This window comes from Aricia agestis, chromosome 4, assembly GCF_905147365.1.
Source record: "Aricia agestis chromosome 4, ilAriAges1.1, whole genome shotgun sequence".
Lineage (NCBI taxonomy): Eukaryota > Metazoa > Arthropoda > Insecta > Lepidoptera > Lycaenidae > Aricia > Aricia agestis.
In genome coordinates this window covers 11,362,370-11,377,182 of record NC_056409.1, presented here as the reverse complement: position 1 = coordinate 11,377,182, position 14,813 = coordinate 11,362,370, and the positions used below count along the sequence as shown (strand labels likewise).

General features: G+C 36.9%; 1 protein-coding gene across 1 annotated transcript in view; it reads left to right on the top strand.

The window, feature by feature from the left end:
• LOC121726413 (nephrin-like) overlaps positions 1–14,813 on the top strand; it is a 103,062-nt gene that overhangs the window by 71,693 nt on the left and 16,556 nt on the right. The window contains exons 4-8 of the mRNA XM_042113762.1: positions 4,636–4,844; positions 5,101–5,214; positions 5,772–5,957; positions 7,515–7,663; positions 9,275–9,419. Of these exons, the coding sequence (XP_041969696.1) occupies positions 4,636–4,844; positions 5,101–5,214; positions 5,772–5,957; positions 7,515–7,663; positions 9,275–9,419 (803 nt within the window). The remainder of the gene's footprint in view (positions 1–4,635; positions 4,845–5,100; positions 5,215–5,771; positions 5,958–7,514; positions 7,664–9,274; positions 9,420–14,813) is intronic.

Sequence of the window (14,813 nt, the reverse complement as noted above, 5' to 3'; positions counted from 1 at the left end):
TGGAAAATACCGATTTCTTAAAAGCCCCATAATTATTATTGGTCTTCTCGCACACAATATGGTTACGGTTTTTCTCATCTATCGCTTTTCTGTGTAATAGGAAGCCTAATAGTTATTACGAGTTATTGAACCAATAATAATTTTCAGAATCAGTGTGTAATAAAGCAAAAAACTTAAATTACATCGTCTATAGCAAAAGCTCTATAAATTGTGGCCACTGAAACATTACCAGAGATATATTTGGCAGGACGCCAGGCGGGTAGCCGGTTCGATGCCAGGATGGTTTCATCTACTAACGACCACCTGATCTCGCGAGTTCTAAGCTTTGTTAGATCCTGTTGCATCGTGATAAATGATCTTTGAAGATATTGGATTTATGTGAGCAATAAAGATATTCGGCATTACGTATTCAAAATTTTTGCATGCTGGCAAATTGGAATTTTATGGGATTCGTTATAGTAAATTTTTATGCATTCATTCTCCATGCTTATTATATCGTAAAAAACTATTGATTGATAGATGCTAAATCACACTAAAATGAGAAAATAATCAGTTTTAGATTTCAAAAGTCAGAGTCCTTCGAATTTTAACGGGAAAATTTAAAACAATATGTTTATTGTTTACACATCATTATCATGTACTATCAGAGAAGTTGATTACTAGGCAAATATATAACCCGGGACCTACGTAGTTTGGTCACGTTATGTCAAACCCAGCCGCCAGATCACAATAACATTGAATTGACATGATCCGTCGTTATAACTACGCCTTAAAATTTCATATGAACAATAATACATTAACTTTTAACACAAAGGTAAGACGTTGTAGACAAAATTCAATATACAATAAACAAGATTTACAAGTTACAACTGATGTTGCAATTCTTAAGCTAATTATTCAAAATCTTTAACGGAACTCAACAAATTTTAACCGAGTTAAAGTCTCGGAGAGTCTAATAAGTCGGCCAAATTGCAATTAAGTGGTGCCAGCTTCGCCCTCTTCCAATCCAATTTGGGAGATCCTTAAATGATCTTACGATTACAATATAGGTGCAATGGTACAAAGGATGAGTACAAAAGTTCTTATAAAAGTTATATAAAATTTTGAAAGTTTAATAATATATATAATAATATCTATGGACGCTTCACACCATGTCAGTCTGGCCCCGTGCTAAGTACCTGAAGGACTTGTGTTACGGGTACCAGACAACGGAAATATAATTAAATACTTTTATACTATACAAGTATACATATATTAAAGATTTTTATTCTATGATACACATATTTTAATAGACATCCATGACCCAGGAACTTTTGAAAACTTTTTGTTCCGTCGGCGGGATTCGAACCCGCGACCTCCGGCTTGAGCTACCAACAGCCCATCAACTGAGCCACAGAGGACGTTTAGTTTCGTTGTTCGATTTGCCACCCACGGTACTGCTGCACCGTTATAATAATAATTAATAATAACATTAATAAAGAAATTACGTTTTTTTGTTTCCCTCGTAAAATGACAGATTTACCTCCGTGGTTGTCACTGCTTCAATATTGATATCACAATAGACAGAACAAACCAGTAGGCCGACTTCAATCAAACTGATAAATCAGCGCGAGTACCCGTCCGCTATTGTCTGCCGTAAGCATGCTGTGAACAGCTGAGCAACGCGTGTCACGACTCACGACGCGCGCCGGTCGCTATGTTAAACGTATATAGAGAAACACTTCTGACTCAGCCTACTGGTTCGTTCTGTCTATTGTACTAATACGATGGGCTATCACGGGACTTTTGAAAGATAGGCAGGGGGCGATGCAAGTTGTATTATAGTTTTGCTCTGATTACTATGTTTGTCAGTGTGTGTGATTGGCATACGTTCTGCATTGATCTACTTTAAGAAAAATGTAAAAATAACTATTATTTTGAACTGTACCGTAAGGGTTGATTCAGACCGCAACGCGACGCGTAGATGCATTTCTAAATTAGTATGGATTTGACATATTCGCGTTGCGATCTGAATCAACCCTAACTGTTTAATAGCTGGATATCTTCCAAGGTGGACGCTTCACAATCGCGCGGAGAGGGTTCAGTGTATTACTTCCTTTCGTAGTTGTTTTAAAATATGTGAGTTGCTTTAGGAAGTGTGTGCGATTTGGCACCGGTATCGACGGCGAATGCTTGGTATATCGCAATATTGCACTTCGTATTTATCACTTTTTATCGTTCGGTTCTTGTACGTTTTTCCTTCGTGATTGTTTCCTTTGTCGGTTGTATCATGTGGGATATTATTTTTAGATATCTTTACGATTTTAAATTTTACTGTTACTTATTGTTTGTTGTGGAGTTACAGATATTACCCGTATCTTAAATTGCACATCAATTTGTTTGTATTTAGTGAACCGTGCAATACTTTTTATGACTGTTTACTAATTAACATAATATTATGTCCTTTCTTAGGACTTATAGCATCTTAAGAAACATATTTTAATCATTCAGTGGTTTAAACCTGAGGTAGATACAGAAAGGAAAAAGCTTTCGCATTCATTCAACTGGAATTCATACACAACTATCAATATAAATAAATCTTCACACATTTGAGTTATCGTTGTTACATTAAAATGCCAAGTAGCAATGACCCCTATTAAGTTACACAAAAGTAAGAAGTACCAAATCACAATAGACATAACGAATCAGTAGGCCAACAAAAAAGGTCTTGGGTGCTGCTGTAAGCATGGTATGAACGGCTGAGCAACGCAGAGTCACCGCGTCGATGTGACATGTAAGTTGCAACGTGAAACGTATAAACGAGAAGGCTTCTAAGGGTCAATTCAGACTGCAACGCGACGCGTTGATGCATTTCTGAATGTGTACTGCATTGACAGACTTCAATTGCGTGAGATATCTTGCAAATCTGTCAAATCCGTACAAATTTAGAAATGCATCTACGCGTCGCCTCGCAGTCTGAATTCACCCTAAGGCGGCCTGCTGGTTCTTGAAACTAACTCAATTCAATAACACGAATAATGTCATAAATATGCATCAAAAGTACTTAACCCCAACCCTTTAACCCACATAACGCAAAGCACACTTAGATCACCTTCGCGGAGACTGGAGACATTAATCTTTGCCGCCAGAGACGTGAAACATTCATAATGATTTTACGACAGTGGGTGGATTATTCATATTCATCTCTTCTACATTATGCACGGAGTATTAACTGGTGTTCGAAATTTGAATGCGCAAAGTACTTTGGCAGTTTATCAAAATATTAATCATTGTAATGAAATACCCGTGTTGAATTTAAGGACGTTTTCAATACGTTTAATTTTGTGATGCCTAAAATAAGGTATATTTTTTAACATAGAGTATAAGAGACAAAAAAATTGCTACAGATGGTTATAATTATACGACAGAGTTGGGCATAGTTGAAATACTCGTTAATCTAATTCTAATTGCAAACTAATTAAAATACATTTCAGTCTAAATACATTCTAATCAAATCAACTTACGCGTAATTTCAGGTGCACAATTACTTCATCAATCTGATTACAAATCTGATTAACAACTACAAACTATTTGTAATTCTGTAATCGCTAATCTAATTACTGTTATACGGTAACGATAATATTATAAGCACAATTATTATGCATATTGAATTTATGATTATGTACATAAATCAGGGTAGTTTTCATATCACTAAGAGGTTTTTTTACGAAAGAACATCATTGAAAGAATTAATAAAAATAGTAATCTGTAGAACTTTAAACTATTAAGGATTGTTACAATATATTTTATCGAGCAGGAATCGGAGGTTGCCATGTTAACTTTTCTATGTGCTTTTCCGAAACCTTAGTATCTATTTCAAGTATCGAAATCGCTTCAGTAGTATATTAAAGTAAGAAAAGACAAACAGGCAAATAGTTTTCACATTTATAATATTAAGTATGGAATATAATATGGAGGCTCGAAATAAGTGATTGCTTATATTTAAGTACGAGTTAATCACGTTAGCAAATCCATAGCTATTTTTGGGGATCGGTAATCCCCATCCCCCGTCATCTTTATCCCGATAAGTATTAGGTGTGTCAGAATCAGACGGGATACGATTCTCGTTGTGGGTTTGGCATGTTGATAGAATAATCTCGCGATAAATACTTTTCTATTTCCAGGATACTTTTATTTATTAGGAATACTTGACCTTGAGTATGCTTGAGACCGAATAAAAGTAGAGTGAATAAGAAAGTGAAGCCTGTTATTCATGTGCGAAAACAATAAGCACTTGCAATTAAACTCAATCGATTTTGATTCAATTTAGTATGGATTGGAGATAATGGAAAACTATAAAGCACAGTTTTTTTCACAAATAATGCACGAATACCGTGTAATAAGACAATTCCTATACACTCAAAGTTATTGATAACCTCTAGTCATGTAACATGTACTATCAGAGAAGTTTATTTATATGCAGATCGCGGACCAACGTAATTTGGTCTGTTTATGTCAAACCCAGTCGACAGATCAAGCCTAACATTGTATTGACAAATGACGTAGGTTTGCTTATGAATTAATTTCTTCGATGGTAAAATATTTCTGGTATATTATTAAAAAAAAACTCTAAATAATAACTGTATGTTCTTCCAGGGTAGACTTCAGGAACGGTCCACCAGTGCATTGGGCCGTCGCGGGCGAGTTCGGTGCGCGTGCACACTTTGTGCTGAACGAGTCAGATCCCTCGTCGGCTCATCTCGCCGTGGAGCAGGTCGCGAGATATGACGAGGGGCTGTACCGATGTCGGATAGACTATATCGACTCCCCGACTAGGAATTATAAAGTTAATTTGACTGTTATTGGTAAGTTAATGGAATACAGTAGAAATATTATTTTACAAGTTGATTTCTATTATATTTTTCCGTTACATTTACTAATTAGTGAGACTTTAAAACGGAAAAGACATGACACCGTTTTCATTGTGGAGAAGTTTATGATTTCTGCGCTACAAATTATTATAATATTATATTACTGCACAGGGAAGTTTCTGACGGCATCTAGCAAAATAATATAAATCATTTAATAAAAAACAGATTTTGATTGTTTATTATTTTACAGTCCCACCCGACGCTCCTCGAATATACGACTCTGAGGGGAAGGAAATAGTGGGCTCCGTAGCCGGGCCTTTTCGGGAAGGCCAAGAACTACTTCTCTCCTGCCAAGCCTCTGGCGGTAAGCACAGAGTTTAACACAAAATTTTCAGTACGCAAAGCGAATTTTACTCCGAAATATCATTTTATGTCGAATTTCACATTCGACTGTTTCAAGTTAGGACTTGCGCACACATAATTTTAGCCGTCGTGACAGTCGATTTTTCATCGTATTTACTGGATAAAAATACGGGTATAACGACCAAAATGATTTCACTCGTTACGCAAACATTCGTTTTCGCATTTATTTTATGTTTCACAGTATTTAGCGTCGTTTACATATATTTCAGCTGCAAAACACATATTTCGAAATAAATCAACGATGTTTCATAAACGTTTGATCTGTAGATACATTTCATTTTTTATATCAATAGCTATCATTCATTTTTAACGTATTTGTAATATTTCTGCCTTGAAAGTAAATCGCTGGTGAGCGCCCATCTTCAGTTATCGCTAAGCTCGCTCCCCCTCACACGAGCAATTCATTGTTTATTTTCCATTAACAATTCTATTACCAAAATACCGGGTTAAAACGTTCTAAAACGCCGGAGCTCGGGTAAACAATTGTATTTTCAACAGGGAAGCCCCCGCCTGACGTTTCGTGGTATCGGGGCGAGGATCGCCTGGCCGTGACCAAAGATGGATCGGTGTGTCAACTTCATCTGCCTTCGCTATCAAGAGAGATGGCCGGCACGAAGTTACAGTGTAGAGTCCAACCGCCGCTCCTTAGACCGCAGTTCAGAGACGTCACTATTAAATTGTACCGTAAGTTTCGAAGTGGCCGCTCGGATGGGGGATTTATTTGGCGGCGGATTTGTAAAGGGTCCCGAGCGTCACTGCCGCAGATTAATTTCGCATTCCAAAAGGCCTAAACATTACTCTTGGAGTTGCTATAAATAGAAAAGAATTTCGCAGGTTCGAAAGGCAGGGCTTTGGGTCATTAGCATTCATTATTTTCACACTTGAATTTCGAAATCGAAAATGTATGTAATGTATGGGATATATTATGAATTATGATACGTCGCTGAATGACATGTCATTTGAGACGCCTTGTTCCTATACATTCTTAATTTGAAACCTCGACGCGAAAATTAACGAGGGTTGTTCGTTTTTGCAAACTTATTAAACAATAATTAAAATGATGGTGTAAGAATCGTGGGGTCTTATTCTATTAATAAAATAATAATCAAAGAAAACCCTAACAAAAGTCAATTTCTTAAAAATCAAAAGCTTTATCAGAAATTTGCTAATTGGGAAAACTTTATTGCTTACTTTCTGTAAACACTCAATTAAAAGTTTTTATTTACTTACTGAATTTTTTATTAGTATCTCGAATGTTATTTTTCATTTACATAAGCATGAATAAGTGTGACTTTTCTCATTTATCTTTGTACATTATTATCTTTTTCTTTGTGGGGTGAAAAGTCTTTTTAAAAAGAAATTCCTATGTTTTATTTTAACAGTTCTTTTTATCTTCTATAAATTACCTAATACTATGCATGGATAAAAAATCAATATTCCATTTATTGCAGTTTCATTATACAACAAAGTCTGTATAATATGAATGGTCTAATATAACCGCTGCCCTTAGCTATGTTATACCAATGAAGCTATTGGTTCTTAAAAACACATTCCTCGTAAGTCGTATTGCTATTCGCTACTCCGGTGAAAACCGCACCTAGATATACTATCTGTATAAATAACCGATAGAAGTGAGGTATCTGAGGCCGGATTTATCGCGTATTCTATCATAGAAATAGTTCTACTTTGACCGCATTTTCAGGGGTGCTGGCCATTTAGCCGAAACTTTTTCGTTTTCGCTTCGTTATAGAATCGCCGATCAAAATGTATGGAATTGATATTAGACGAGTCGAACGTCAACGTCATATTAACAAACGCTTATGTCAATTCCATATACTTTCATCGGTGATTCTATAACGAAGCGAAAACGAAAAGATTTTGGCTCACCCCCCAGATCAGGCGTAGTACGAAAGCGCCCAGGGAGCGTTTCGTCTGTTGCGAGGAGTGTGATTTTTAACCAATAGAATCGCTTCCTTTGCATGAACTCGTAGAGCACAGTGATTTTATTGAATTTTATGGCGGCTGTACACACTTGACGAAAGCCTCTCGCCGAGATCCCCGGTTGTAAATGCTTGCTCTGGTTTTCCTCGCGAGAGCCAACAAGACGAGAACGAGAGCGCCCTGTACATACTCGCGCTCGGCCTGTCTCGGGGTATTTCGACGAGTGTGTACAGCCGCCATCAAAATTTGATGGCAGTTGTACGCACTCGTACATTTAATGTATATACTCTTATATTTCAGTGAAACCCCAGTTCGTCCGCGTGTCTGGCGGCGGGGCGACCCGCGCCGGCCACGAGCGGTCGTTCGTCTGCACGACCCGCGGCTCCAAACCGCCCCCCAACATCGACTGGTTCATTAATTCACAACGGATCGACTCCACACTAACGCAGGTATAATTGATTGAAACTAACCCTTCGGGGTACATTGTGGTACGACTGGGCGGTTCTTGGATGTAAAGCCAAATCCCAAACACCCACGTATAACGGATATATCCCCAACCTTCGTGGATTCAATTTTTTTTACTTTACGTTGTCTTAAATGCAAAGATGGCAAATTAATCCCGGAAAAATGGCAATTTCCTGAGTATAATATTTATTATGTATCTGCTTATTAGAATCAACAGTCTGTTTTACTTGCTTATTAATGAGCCTGGCATGTCAAATGAAACGAAAACGTACTCTTTATTATAAACTCTTTGAAAAAGGTAACCGTTTATTCCGTATCATTAAAGACGGTCGAAATGCACTTATCTGAACGGATTCGTAAATCCGCTATCCAGTGAGCTATTTCGGAAAATATGAACTAATCAAAATTCAAGTGTCATGCAGTCATACAGATGTACGGTCGGAGCGCACATAATCCATATGCAATGGATAAAACTCATTGAATTAGCCCGAGCTCTATAGCCAGTCGACTAGAGATGTCAATAGCGATTTCGCCGCATACCGAATTTGTAGATCAAATATCCAGGGTAGAGCTTTCGTCGAGGTCTTTTACACGTTTTACTTTCGTTGTGTCCGACAAATCGTACTCGCAAAAAAACGTTAGTTTTGTTGTATTCCGCAAAATGTAAGACAGAATTGCGTTAAGAGAATCAATCTAATATATAAAATTCTCGTGTCACAGTTTTCGTTGCCATACTCCTCCGAAACGGCTTGAAAACAAAAAGAAAACATAGGGACATTGTTTTCATAGCCATAGATGTTCAGGAAAAAAAATATAACTCTACTAGCATTATCCAGGGAGGAAACAGGGGACAACGTTTGTATGGAAAAAAGGGCGGTGTGGACTCCTCTTAAAGTAAGCTTCAGATTACGTTAGTCCTAATGACAAAATTTTAGTATGTGCTGCATATAGCATGACATCAGTACATTTTTTTTAAAGCAAACGGGTCACCTGATGGAAAGCAACTTCCATCGCCCATGGACACTCGCAACATCAGAAGAGCTGCAGGTGCGTTGCCGACCTTTTAAAAGAGAATAGAGGAGGGTAAAGGAGGGAATAGGGCAGGGTAGGGAAGGGAATAGGGTAGGGTTTGGGCCTCCGCTAAACTCACTCACTCGGTGAAACACAGCGCAAGCGCTGTTTCACGCCGGTTTTCAGTGAGCCCTTGGTATTTGTCCGGTCGAGCCGGCCCATTCGTGCCGAAGCATGGCTCTACCACGTGCAAATAGAAAATAGTTTCCGCATATCATATTTATTGCCCTCTCTACGGTCAACTCTAATGGCACTCCGTTATGCTCTAATATCCTCTAACCTCGCTATTGTATTTGCCCCTGTTAAAAGTTTTTGACGCTGGAATATAAACCTGTTAAAAAATATAGCACTATTACTAAAAACCTGTAAAAATTATATAACCTATTTTTAATATATATTTTAGTTAAAACTAACTATATCTCAATTTACAAAATGAACAATTGTAGTTTTATGCCATTGCGGAAAAAATTATATTTGCCAGCATAAAATATTTTTTGCTGACTGTTTATTGACTTGATTGACAGGTGGAAGTTGATGGGGAGGTGACTAAGAGTATTCTGACATGGCGCGTCAGGAGAGAAGATAGCGGGAGATCTCTCGTCTGCAGAGTCTCCAACCCGTGGTTTCCAGCTTACACCCTAGAAGACGTACTGACATTGGAAGTTCTTTGTAAGTACCTTTGGTTTGAAAATACCTGCGTATATATTATAACCTCCACCTCTAAATAAAATTGGGCACCAAGAGGTAGGGCAAAATCTATCACAGTAATAGTACTGTGAGATTTTGGGCTATTCCTTGATGCCCGAGCCAGTCATAGGATTGTATGTATTTGACGACCTCTGTGGCTCAGTTGGTGGGCTGTTGGTAGCTCAGGCCGGGGGTCGCGGGTTCGAATCCCATCGACGAAACAAAAAGTTTTCAAAGTTCCTGGGTCATGGATGTGTATTAAATATGTGTATGATATAATCTTAAGTATATTATGTATAGTATAAAAGTATTAAATATATTTCCGTTGTCTGCTACCCGTAACACAAGTCCTTCAGGTACTTACCACGCGGCCAGACTGACGTGGTGTGAAGCGTCCATAGATATTATTATATAGAATATCACAAGGACTGGCTCAATTTTTCGTATTCACTTATCCTATTAGGCTACTAATGCTCGGTTTCTTAGGCCCAATTTCACCAACGACTGTTAAAGTTATAGTTAATGCTAGAATTAGTATCACGTGATGAAATTGGGCCTTAGGCTTTTTAACAAAAGTTTTACTTTTTTAACGTTGATATTTGACGTTAGCCAATTGCAATCACTATTGAACAGATTAACCCCGGTTAAAATCACTTAGAAACCGTGCATAAAAGAAGTTTATTTATTAAAGCTCAAGCTTGGTGATATTAGCGCCATCCTTCATGTAGTGTTTTATGCGCCGGCTCGCTATTAAGCTGAGAATGTAAAACTTTGTTAATTTATTGTTCATATATTTTATTGTACACATACGGGCGCCGTTCGTTTAAGGAGCAGTAAACAAATTCTAGCAGCGCATAAAACAGAATTATTAAGTTTATGATTTTTTTTCATTCTTAACTCATTTAGACCCAAATGAAACTGAGCCATGGAACATATCAATTTTCTTTATTAATTTATAGAAACCAATAAAATTATTAGGAAAACACAAAAAAACTTATTTTTTTTAAATTCTTATATTAAAAAAATTGCCGTCCTCAAATGGGGCCAATGGGATCATACGGTGTGAAAATTTTCGATACATATTTTATGAATGTACCGTGTTTTCACACATTTCTTAAATTACCTTTGACCTTTTTCATGACGTAATGCTAGCCCATCAGAACAACGCGATTGTTGCGACAGTTTTTCGGAAAATTGACCCTTCATGCTGCAGGTTTGGCAGTACAGATATGTATTGCTGGTTGCAAGATTCTACCGCTTGTATGTCTCAAGTAATGACGACCAAATGCCGCCGAAATTGGAGCTGATGCAATTCTTGTTTTTATTACTTTGATGATGCAGCCGCCATGCGTTTGCCACTGCTACATCCAGCATTTGCGTAAACAGTACCTACCAGTTACCACCAACTTTTGTTTCGTATAACAGTGCGAGAAAATCGATTGACCAGTTGACTTGACGCCACGCACATCCTTGTTATAGCTTTGATAAAAATGTAGGAAGTTAACGTCCACATTCTTTTAACAGTAATACATCCGCTTACTTTTCCCAGAAGAAAAACGCTGTAGTGGCTTCCCCCGATTGCAAAGACATTATAATCCAGCCGATGTACAACAAATTCTGATTTAGTTGGTCGAAACGGTAGTCAAACTCGTCGTTTTCTTTTTTTTCATATCCTTGACGGATACGACAGGACACTTTTCTGTACTGCCTTAGCCAACAGTATCAGTTGAACTGAGCCATGGAACATATCAATTTTCTTTATTAATTTATAGAAACCAATAAAATTATTAGGAAAACACAAAAAAACTTAATTTTTTTAAATTCTTATATTAAAAAAATTGCCGTCCTCAAATGGGGCCAATGGGATCATACGGTGTGAAAATTTTCGATACATATTTTATGAATGTACCGTGTTTTCACACATTTCTCAAATTACCTTTGACCTTTTTCATGACGTAATGCTAGCCCATCAGAACAACGCGATTGTTGCGACAGTTTTTCGGGAAATTGACCCTTCATGCTGCAGGTTTGGCAGTACAGATATGTATTGCTGGTTGCAAGATTCTACCGCTTGTATGTCTCAAGTAATGACGACCAAATGCCGCCGAAATTGGAGCTGATGCAATTCTTGTTTTTATTACTTTGATGATGCAGCCGCCATGCGTTTGCCACTGCTACATCCAGCATTTGCGTAAACAGTACCTACCAGTTACCACCAACTTTTGTTTCGTATAACAGTGCGAGAAAATCGATTGACCAGTTGACTTGACGCCACGCATATCCTTGTTATAGCTTTGATAAAAATGTAGGAAGTTAACGTCCACATTCTTTTAACAGTAATACATCCGCTTACTTTTTCTAGAAGAAAAACGCTGTAGTGGCTTCCCCCGATTGCATAGACATTATAATCCAGCCGATGTACAACAAATTCTGATTTAGTTGGTCGAAACGGTAGTCAAACTCGTCGTTTTCTTTTTTTTTCATATCCTTGACGGATACGACAGGACACTTTTCTGTACTGCCTTAGCCAACAGTATCAGTTGCACAATTGGCTATTGTGTACCCCTTGGAATAGTGAAAAACTGCTAAAGAGACACATGGTTGCGAAGGAAAAACGAATAAATATATATTTCCACTGTCATCTTCTATCATAGCAACTTCCTGATGTCCATAGTATTTATCATAGCTATTGAATACCCTTCAGTTCATTGATTGTACGACATTGATCGGTGGACAAAAATTGGGATAATTTACATCCGATGTGCCCATTGGCCCCAAATAGGGACACTTGTATAAAACTACTCCTAATCTTATAAAGACTAAAGCTTTTCACACTAATATGTGTATTTTTTATAGGTTATAGTGTAATGAGCTCTTTCAAGTAAAAAAATATAAATGCCTAAAAGAAAAACTTAAAAATAAAAAATAATAACTTGGCGTCATTTCGAATGTTAGAAACAGCTTCAGAAAAATCGTTATAAAACACTGTGAACTATTTTAATATTATTTGTTCCTTCTAGTAATAAAAAAATACACTTTTAACAAATTGACACTTACAATAAAAATAAGTATAAACTTGAAAGACAAAAAAATTTAAGTAATTTTAAAAGTGTCCTCGTTTGGGCACGGCGGGTTAAAGAAAATCTTGAGATTAACTACGTTAGCTAGATACATAATGTATAGCATATTACGTATTTAGCTAACGTACTTGTCATTTAGTTAGAATTTATTTACACCGATGCGACAACTTTTTTTGTATATAATCACTAGCTGTCCCGGCAAACCTTGTTTTGCGATCTAAAGTATTTCGCCCAGTGATATTTTATTATAAAAAAATATGACTAAATAAGTACGTCACCATGGCAACGTCCATCGCTATCCCGTCGCACAAACAATGGTCGCCGTCGGTCTCGACCCTCGATTTGTAATAATTTACTATTATTTATTCAATAAATGAACTTATCAATATAAAAAGTACCCAGTAGCCGATTCAGGCCTACTGAATATGCATATAAAATTTGGTTAAAATCAGTAAAGCCGTTTCGGAGGAGTACGGTGACTAACATTGTGACACGAGAATTTTATATATAAGATAATAAAAATAATATTTTTCTTACGTCAGATGTATTTCGAATTCGAAAAATACCCATCACTCCAATTCATGAATAAACTACCCCATAAAGTATGTATTGAAACTATAATTGGTACAATAAGAGCAAAAGTATGAGCTGAATAAAGTTATCACGTGCGGTGATGGAACACCTGGAAATAGAATGTCCGAAGGGATTCCTCGTTATTTATTCACTTGCTCGCACAATGTGAAAAGACACATTGTATTTCTATTTAAAAACGTTTCATCTTGAACATGGTGCAAACCACGCCACAGTGAGTGTATTTTTACAACGTAATTGCATTTTTATTAATTTAAAAGCAATTTGCATAAGTTAATATTTTATTATTATATTCATACTTATGTTACTTATACAAAGTATAATCTTTGACGACCTCTGTGGCTCAGTTGGTATGGTAGCTCAAGCTGGGGGTCGCGGGTTCGAATCCCGCCGACGGAATAAAAAGTTTTCAAAGTTCCTGGGTCATGGATGTGTTTTAAATATGTGTATCATATTATAATAAAAAATTTAAATATATGTATAGTATAAAAGTATCTATATACATATATAAAACTCGAAGGTGACTGATAGATGGTGATCTATCAACGCACAGCCCAAACCACTGGACGGATCGGGCTAAAATTTGGCATGCAGGTAGATGTTATGACGTAGGTGTAGGCATCCGCTAAGAAAGGATTTTAATATATTCCAACCCCAAGGTGTTTAAATAGGGGATGAAAGTTTGTATATAATAATACTTCTTAACGCGAGCAAAGCCGCGGGCAAAAGCTCGTTAAATAATTAATATTTCCGTTCTCTGGTACCCGTAACACAAGTCCTTCAGGTACTTACCACGGGGCCAGACTGACGTGGTGTGAAGAGTCCATAGATATTATTATTATAATCTGTATGTTCGTTTTTAACGCTAAAACGATTCAGGTGAAATGAAACTGCGCTAATAACAAGAGGTTAAATTTTAGTACTCAGACAGCGATAGATATTAGAAAAGGCAGTACAATCACAAAAAAATCTGATCACTACGTAAATAATATTATTATCTACTTCTCTTTAGCCATAAATTAAGACAATTCACTGACGAAAGAGTATTAAGCTCACCTGAAGTGAACAGTTATATTATAGAGCTTTTTTTAAGTTAGACAATACATCAAAAGCTCGGCGAGATAAAGCGCATTCCGCTCGGCAAGCTTGTGCCAACTTCCACGTTATCTATCTGAAAATACGTTATGTATTTTGAATAGGCAATGCAATCCCGCCAGATAATTTCAATCCCGGTATTTGCGGGACTGAACCATCACAATCCCGCGGGATCCCGGTATTCGCGGGATCCCGCAGAGTAGACTTAAACTTTCAAAATAAATGGTTATAATGACTTTAGTTGATAGACCCCGTTTTATTCTTAGAATTCAAATGAAACTAACTTTGTCGAACACTTTTTTTACAAGGGTTTTTAAATACTTCAGACTTCAGATGTAAAATAAAACGAATCATTTTTTGGAAATGGCTACGTAATAATAATAATAGTTAAAATAAACTAAAAAAAACATGTCTATTTCTTTTCATGTTTTATTAAAATAATTTTTTTCGAAATATAGAGAAAATTGTACTAAAATTTTCCATTACATACATACAGCCCAAGCTTATAAAAGTTATATGTATTAATTTTGTCGCCTCAGAAACGGCTCCTGATATTCGTCACAAAGTAGCCAGCAGCTGAAAAAGTTCGCTCAGTTTCCAGGCTGGTTGG